Source organism: Gavialis gangeticus, unplaced genomic scaffold (assembly GCF_001723915.1).
Source record: "Gavialis gangeticus isolate Ggan-Ray unplaced genomic scaffold, GavGan_comp1, whole genome shotgun sequence".
In the NCBI taxonomy this organism is placed as follows: Eukaryota; Metazoa; Chordata; order Crocodylia; family Gavialidae; genus Gavialis; species Gavialis gangeticus.
The window spans coordinates 18,859,235-18,868,231 of NW_017728995.1; the positions used below are offsets into that span (position 1 = coordinate 18,859,235).

The 8,997-nt window shown below is 49.7% G+C and overlaps 1 protein-coding gene across 1 annotated transcript in view; it reads left to right on the top strand.

Moving 5' to 3' along the window:
• Positions 1-2,481, top strand: part of TMEM212 (transmembrane protein 212) — a 13,730-nt gene extending 11,249 nt beyond the window's left edge. The window contains exon 4 of the mRNA XM_019503305.1: positions 1,966-2,481. Coding sequence (XP_019358850.1) covers positions 1,966-1,986 — 21 coding nt within the window. The 3' untranslated portion in view covers positions 1,987-2,481. The remainder of the gene's footprint in view (positions 1-1,965) is intronic.
• The last annotated feature ends 6,516 nt before the right edge of the window (positions 2,482-8,997 follow it).

Consider the following 8,997-nt stretch of genomic DNA (forward strand, 5'->3'; position numbering starts at 1 on the left):
ACGGTCACAAGCTGGCAGAGGGTAGGTTTAGGTTAGATATCAGGAAGCGCTATTTCAGGGTCAGGGTGGCTAGGGTCTGGAACCAACTTCCAAGAGAAGTGGTGCAGGCTCCTACCCTGGGGGTTTTTAAGAGGAGGTTAGATGAACAAAGGACCCCAGCACTCTTTCCTGCCATGGCAGGGGGTCGGACTAGATGATCTGCTCAGGTCCCTTCCAACCCTAGAAACTATGAAACTACTTCACCAAGAGCTTCCTGTAAAAGCTGAGCAACCTGGCCCCAAACCAGCAATTTAAGCACATGCTTAAATCTAAGCACATGAATGGTCCCAGGAAAGACAGGAGGACTATTTGCAAGGGTGAGCATTTTGCTGCACCATGACTAGAGAGCTAAGCCCTTGGCAGAATCAAGACTCAATTGCCCAAAAATTCTCTCCCAAGCACATAGTCAGTATTTTTCATGGAGACTAGACACAACCAAACACCTAAGTAATCCAGCAGTCTCAAGACAGGTCCAAAATCCCATCCAAAACCTGCATTTCTGAATCCACCCTCAAGGAGTTATGAGACCTTTATCCATGGATGAGGCTGAAAAAGAAAATTTGAAAGGTGCAATGCCAAACCAATACAATGAGCTCAGTTATGACAAAACAGTCCTGCCACCCCGTACCTCACTCAGTGCTGCTCCAGATCATTAGCAGTACCTGTGCATGGCACCCAAATACAGAAGATCGGTTAGAAATAATATAGCCTAAAGGAACAGCAAGGAAGCGTGCCGACCTGACAGTGGGATTTCATTTAACAAGCACAGATTCAAGTGTGGAAATCAAATATGAAACAGTCGTAGCCAGCATTGTCTACATTCTTGGAGCAGCACTGAACTTGCAGAAAGAAAAGAACATAGACACCAGCCCAGACACGCTCCAGCTGTCTGTAACTAGCGCTTGCCTCCTTCATGAAATATAGCTCTTCAGCTTGTTTTCATTTCATTATTGAATGTTAGTTTTGCAACTCAAAAAAAAACAACAGAAGGAAAGTATTCTTTAAAATACTTTAGGTTTTTTCTTATGATAAGTATATGAAAACTAGAATATTTCTTTCCTTTCTATAAGAGATCCAAGTAATCTAAGTATAGCCTTTAAAATGGTGCACATGAAGTCTATGGTATTATTAGTCAAGCATCTGTTTCCCAAATAAGCCCCCCTCCCCTCTTTCTCAGAACCAGCAGCATTTGCGTAGCTGTGGTGGTTATTCTCATAATTTGTGCTCATTTTGTATTGTGCAACATACAATTAAATAGCCATATAAAACACCCACAGGTCAAGCTACTGCTGCTACAGGTAGCCTTACATTTCACACATTTTCTTGCAAAATGTTGCAGCCCTCTTCTTTTTTGAATGCTTATTTGCACGTTCTCTAGCATTCTGTTTCGGTAAGCCGTAGATATCTACTGGTCAGGCAACAATGAACTCAAAATACATATCAGGCATTTCATGAATTTATTACAGCCTTGAGCCTTTCCTCCACCCCCCGGCCCTGGAGAAAGCCTGTGAGAAAACAGCTCAGTAGTTTTGTTTTGAAAGCATTCACTTTTAAAATGTGACAATTGTTTGTTTGTTTTTTCCTTCACCAAATTTTGCTCATAGGGGAAATGCCAGCACTGTCACCCCACTGCACAGCTGGGGAAACTCCACCCCACCCAAGAGACGCAAATAATTGCTACATTAAGATTAAGCTAAAAATTTATGAAATAAATAAAATCATGACCTTGCAATAGCAGGAACTAATAGACTTCAGCTGAACCCTCATTCTGTTCTCAATAGTCCTCAGGCAAAATTAATCCAGCAGTTTATATGTACCAATATAGTTAGATGGAGCAACACATCTTTCAGTGATAAAGCATTTCATTTTATAAATTGCCAAGGGCATTCAAAATGATTAAGTCAATTTTACCTATTTTTTTTCTAGGGACAAAGACATGTATGGTAGACCATCATTTTAGGACATTTCTGCACATCTCTTGGACTATGATAGTATCAGTCTTTGGTAGAACACTTTTCAGTTAACGTGAGTATATTGTTATTTATTTTATTTCTCCCTCAAAATGGTTTTTTTTTTTAATAAAGAGTTGGTTGCACTGATCTAAATGTGAAATTTTTAAGCCTTAACCAAGTATATGGACAATACTGAATATCTACACTGAGATTTAAAAAAAAACCCAACCAAATAAACCAAAACTAAAGTTCCACTACTACAAATACATATCCATGTATTTGTCTGCCTCTGCTGTATCTATTTTCTCTTTGACAGGTGCCCTCACTGTCAATTAATGATGACTGAAGTATATATTCAGCCAACTCAGAAGGAAAATAGCTTACAGCTTCCACCCAAATGCATTCAACCTTTACAACAATCATGTTCCTCTAAGAGGCTAGGGACAGACATTCAAAAAGCTGGAGCCTGAACTGATTCAATCTTTGCAGGTTGAGTGTGGAGGGATTTAAACCCCCACCGAGGCCTGTAGGGACCCTAGCCAGGCTGTGCCTGGAGGAGTAAGAAGGAAGCAGCTCTTGCTAGGCTTGTCCCTGAGGCCAGACACTGGCTGGGGCAGCACCTCAGGCAAAGAGGGAGCAGGGGGTGGGGATTAAACTCTCCTGTCTGTAGGTGGGCACAGGACCCCAGTTGGGGTCTGCCCAGCTTTCCCTCCTGCTCTTGCTCAGGTGGTGGGGGCCTGGCCAGAGCTGGCCGGCATAGCCCTGCTATCTACCCAGGGCTGGGCCTGCAACTGGGGCTGTGGAGCTGAGCCCAGCAAGCCTGCAGGTGTTGCTAAGGGTGGAGGCAGAGGGGCAGCCCAGGCTGGGTCTGTATGGCCAGATTGCTCATGGCTCCCCATGCCCAAGCCAGCTGAGAAGGGCCCCTCCCAACCCACTGGGGCGGTATGGTAGCCCAGCCCAGTAGCATGCTTAGGACCTGGCTGGGGAACAGGCTTCCTGGGCCAGCACAGAAGTACTAGAGGGCCCCGAGCTCGGTAGCTGCCACCACACTTCCTGCCTTGTGCAGCACCAGGGGCTGCAGGTGCACAACCAGCTGCGGGCTGGCCAGCGCCGGGAGTGGCTGCTCTGCCCTCCTCATCTCCGGCTGCCACAACCACACTGTAGCAGGCTCACCTTTCAGAGCTTGGGTTGAGTCCCAAGCTTCAGATCCCGCTGTTTTGATTGGTGGAGCCTATCCACCAATCAGGAGGCACCAGGAGAAATTGAGTCATGCCCCTTTCCTGAGGGGAGGGGGAGAAGAGCTCTTCTGGACCTGACTGAAGACTGTAAACTGTCAGGTCCAGAAGACTTCAGGGGCGGAGCCCTGGAGCGCATAAAAGGAGCTGCGTGCCCAGCACGAGGGGAGATGTTGCGAGGGACTCAAGATGAGTGGAGCAAAGAAAAACTGTGGTGTTTTTCTTCAGCGGAAAATAGGCCCAAGGCTCCTGAAGCTGCCACTGGAGGAGCAGCCTTGGGAGTCATACGAGACTGCTTGGGCTGCTGACAGCATACAGGGATGGTGTGTGGAGACCCGGCCCTGGGAGCAGCGTGAGACTGCTTGGGCCCATCATGGTGCACAGTTCGGTGCACAGAGCCCAGGCTTTGGGAGCCGCAAACAGCGGCTTGAGCCTGCAACCCCAGCAGGGCCTTGGGGCTGCAGTGAGGTGGCTCAGACCTCATCTCCCAGCAAGTGGCCAGGTCCCACAGTGCACAGGGTGGTGCACAGGCCTGAGCCTTGGGATCCAGGGAGCAGCGGAGCCTGCTTGGGTGAGCCACCTGGTGTGAGGATGGCCGGCCAGAGCCTGAAGGGCCTGGCCTGTGCTAAGAGAGCCCTCGGTGCCAAGCCAGGGCACGGGGAAATGGTAGTGCTGCAGTGTGAGGCTCAGCACCCAGGAGCCAGTAGCAGTGATGTAGCAGCTGAGAGGAGCTGAGCCCTCGGTGCCCAAAGAGGGGCACAGGGTGGAGAGGAGCCCAGTGGCAGAGCAGAGGTGCCTGGAGCAGCCTGGAGAGGTGTTGCAGCAGAGGAGACCCCATTGAGCTGAGCCCTGACCACCACCACCTGAGGGAGCGTGAGTCACTGGGCCCTTCGGTCCCACAGGGGAAAGACATCTGGGGTGGGCAAACCCAGAGAAGGGGCTGGGTGAGCAGCCCTGCCCCCCTCATTCAAGGCTTTAAGGGGAGGGCCCTTTGGTGCTTCCTGGACATGCCCCCCCCCGGAACCCCATTGGAAGGAGGACTATCTCTTGCCATGGGTCGGGGACTATATTAAGGAATAGATGTTATTAAGATTGTTCATGTTTGCGCCTTAATTTTGCGATTGAAATGTTGTATTCTGATGTTGTAAATAGTGTTATTTAGGGTTTGACATTGGTTATTGGTTAATGTTCACTGTGTAAATATATGTATGTGATATTTAGTCTCATGTTTATGTATATTATAACTCAATAAATTGTATATAGTTAAGAACTTTGGGCTTGGGCTAACTCTATAGAGGAAAGAGGGATCTACTTGAGATTCTGGCATCTCTCTCATGGCACCCCCTCCCGCCTATCCATCCCATCCTGTTGAGAATAGGGCACATCCTTGGGCATACCCAGGTTACATTTTGGGGGCTTGTCTGGGATTTGGGGCAGGCGATTTGCTGCTATAGGCTCTGTGCTTCTCTATAGAGGTCCCACCCTAGAGATATATCGGACCCTAGTGGTTCCTGGGCTTCAGTGGGCACTAGTGCCCCAGGAGCCTCAGGGTCAGGGACGCTGCCTCCTCCGGATTGGGTCTCTACTCCTACGGCAGGTCCTCAGATGTAGCAGAATCCCCAAAGGATAGGGCCGTTGATAAAAGACTGCGGAATTTTTCGGGAAGTATCCCCATTCCCCTTGGAGAAGAGGACTTTGATGCTTGGCAAGCCCATATCCAGGAGACCTTGTTAATGTGGCAAATCCCTGAGGAGAAAAAGTAGTGTTGACTATTGGACATACCTTTGAGTGTACCCAGGTTAACACAATGCCACTCTGGATGGGGGGGCAGGAAACTTCAGCTCCGCTGCTTCTGCCCAGTGCGTGGAGCTCTGGCTCCAGCTTCTGCCTTGGAAAGTGGAAGGAGTCCGAGTGAAAGGCATCCAGGAGCTGCAGATGGGACTTCACGCACTGGGCAGAAGCCACTGGGCCTGGCAGAGCCATTTTTCTCCCCGCATCTGCAGGTGTGGCTCCTGTTCGTGTCACACCACACAGTGCCACTTGAGGCAGGGGAGCTTCCTTCAGCCAGGCCATCTCTGCCCAGCTCAGATTGAAGCAGCTGGGGTGAAGTAAGCTCCCCTGCCCTGAGTGGTGCTGCACAGTGTGACAGAAGCAGGAGCCACAGCTGGAGGTGAGGGGGGAAAAATAGACCTGCCAGGCCCGGCGGCTTCTGCCCAGCACGTGGAGCTCCAACTGCATCTCCCAGACGCCTGCCACTTTCCAAGGCCGCTGGGGGCTGGAGCCAGAGATCAATGTGCTGAGCAGAAGCTGCAGGGCTGAAGCTTCCCACCCCCCACCCAGAGCAGCATGGCGTGGTTATGGCAGCAGCAGCTGGAGGTGAGGGGGGCAGAACAGCCTCCCTAGCCTGGGCCAGCCCGCAGCTGATTGTGTGCCTACAGCCCCGGGTGCTGCACAGGGCAGGGGGTACACTGGTTGCTGCCAGGCTTGGGGCTTGCTAGCACCTCCAAGCTGGCCCAGGAAGCCCACTCCCTAGCCAGCCCCTGCCTACGCTGTCGGACCAGGCTGTCATGCGGCCCCAGCAGGTTGGGAAGGCACCTGCACCCACAGGCCAGCTCTACAGGGCCCTTCCCAGTCAGCTGGGGCTCCATGAGGGCCCTGCCCAGCTTGGGCATGGGGAGCCGCACAGTCCCTGTGGCCTCAGCCCATGCTGCAGCCCTCTGGGAAGGGCCTGACGCCTGTGGCCCAGCCTGGGCTAGCCTCTCCACCTCCTTCAGCAGTGCTCATAGGCCAGCTGGGCTCAGCCCTGCAGCCCCAACCACTGGTGAGGCAGATGGATGGCAGGGGCCACGCTGGCCATCTCTGGTCACGTTCCCTTCCCTGCCGCTGGAGTGGGAAGGGGGGAATGGGTGATGGGCGCTGCAGTCCCCAGTGTGTGTGAGTGTGTGTGGGGGAAATAAACCCCCTCCCTTTGCCTCAGCGGACCCGGCTGTGCCCCTCCTCCTGCTCAGGCTAAAGAGCAGAGGGGCAGGGCCAGCCCTGCTCTCTGCAGCAGAGAGCACAGCACGGCCCAGGGCTGCAAGTCATCTGGGATACTGGGGGACTCTGATTTAACTTCAACCAGGAAGGGGTCTGGGACAGAAGTTATATAAACCAGTTTGACCCGAATCAGTTAAGCCTGATACTACATTCAATCAGGCTTATCTTAAACCAGTTTCGGCCATTTCAAAACTGATTTATGTGCAGTAAACTTAGGTTCTGTTACAGGTTTAAACCAAATTCTGATCACTTAAACCAGTTTATGTGTAATTTTTGTCCCTAGCCGCAGAGTATATACACACTTTTAAACCAGACATTCCATGGTGTAGAGCACTAGTTCTCCAGCTTTTCCTTCCGGGACCCATTTGCAAAGGTTCATGGCCTGTAATGACCCATACCCTGCTGGCCCTACCGGTGCATGACCCACAGTCCCCACTGCCCTGCTCCCCTGCCCCCAGGGCCATGATGGTGTCCCTCACTCCCAACCCACAGACCCTACCCCCCAGCCCTGCTGGAGAGGCCCCCAGTTGCCCCGTCCCACTTGGGCTGGCGTGCAATGGTTGTGGCAGCTCATGCGGGTGGCAGCTGAGCAAGGCCAGCCCCAGCATGGGCTGGAGGAAAGAGGAGGGGAGGCCTGTGGCAGCCCCTTCCCTGGGCTGGGGCTGCTGCACTGCGCCAGGCAGCCTGGTCACGGCCCCTTCCACTGCCTGAGCAGCATCTCCCGGGCACCCTGCCTGGCTTCACTGCTCTCCCCCATCCCCTTCCCCCGCTGGAAGGGGCAGGTGCCTTCCCGCCGCCACTTTGCCCTGCTGCAGTCTCACCACTTTCCCAGGATCAGCATTTCTCAACCCATGGCTCGCCACCCTTTGAGATCTTCTTGGGACCCACTTTTGTCAACCCGTGGGTCGTGACCCAAACGCTGGCGCAGAGAACAGAAATATGTCAGTGTGTACTGCCTCCTATACCTTCACCTGCAAAGCTGGGATTACAAAGGTATTTGGGGGATCCTAGTTATATTTGAAAGCTGCTTAAAAAGAGAACATTTTGCAGCGACTTAATTTTTTAGCATTCATAGTGTATCATTTTCCTTTCATACTATTCTTAAATCAAGTTTTTCATGAACTGAAAAGGTTTTCCTACTAAGATATGGTTTTACTAATTTGCCCTACTTCAGCTCTTTAGAAAAAAAAGCATTCTGGAAAAGCATTCTTTAAAGCATTATTAATCCCAAATCCAGAGAAACACTTAAGGACACATGTGAAGTTAAGGCCCTAAGTAGTCACATTAACATTAATGGGTCCATTCATACTCTTAATGTCGACCATGGGCTTAAGCGTTTTGCTGGATGGGGCTAGAGTGCTCAACCCCTTCTGGCTGAACCCCGGTTGTTACCAGAATTAACCGGCAGAGCAACCAAATCCCAGCAGAGAGCACTTTACACAGCACTTTACTTTTGAAGTACTACACTGATCACTTTAAATGTAACTTCTAAATTACCTCAGGAGGGTCATAATGGTCTGCACTCTGATGTGGCTAAAACACAGTAGTCCTCATCCAAATCCCAATGAGAAATGGTAAAGCTTTCAATTGATTTCATTGGTCTGTGATCAAGTCCCATTTGAACAGAAACTGCTTTGATTCTGAACATGGTGACTAATTAAGGATAAAATAAATATTGATAACTTAAGTCTAAAAAGTCTTTGTTACGCATTAACCTCCTGCTGTGCTCTACTCTAGCAAACACAAAGGAAACCATTAATTTTATGGTTGCATCAGGGACGTGCAGCAGAACACGTATTGTTAAGCAGTTTTAGAAACCTCCAGACAATGCCCCAGTGAAGCTTACGCACACCAATATTGACCTTCAGAGAGCTGTCTGTAGAAAGGCAAAAAGATGAGGAAGCCTTTGCACATGTTGCCATGTGAAAAATTCTGAAATCAATTAATTAGTAGCAACTAGAGCTTTTAGGCTTCAGCTGTACTCTCTCAGTTAAGGCACCTATAGGGGACTAGTTCATAACCCACTACATAAAAGTGACTAGAGACTGACCATGTGCCTCCAGTTTGTTGTAAACGGAGCCAAGTGGATTAATGTTTACACACTATTTGGGGCACTGTCTGGAGGTTCCTGAAAATGTTTAAGAATACACGTTCTGCTGCATGTCCCTGATGCAACCATAATATTACACACTCGTCCTCTCAAGGCCAGCAGAGTTGGGGTATTTCTCTTAAGCAACCTGAGCCATTTCCTGGTTGTATGACAGAGATTGTAGGCAGCAGCTATTTTACTGAAATGGGGAATATGTATATCAAACTTCTCTTACTTGCTATATTAGTTGAGGTGACGGTAGAAAGGTGGGTAAGAGCCTTACCTAAAATGGCAACTTGAGCTAGAGATAATATAGATAAATCTTCTTTCCAAACTTAGAAGCCTGGTTCAGCAAGGTACTTAAGCACGTATCCAACTGTAAGCGCGCATGAATAATCCCACTACACCCAAGGCAAATTTACGCCAGGGCTGTATTTGGCTTGGTGCTCTAGTGTTAATAAGGAGCTGGGTGGACCCAAATTACAACCATGCAATAAACCTGTGTTTTTCATCACAGGGCTATTTCCCCTTCTTTTCTAGCCATTAGCCACATGTTAAAAGTACAGTCTATGTTAAACATAGGGGTCAGACCTTTTCAAGATCATATGCTGTTAAGGATAAAGATCAAAGCTGCAAGCATTTTGAA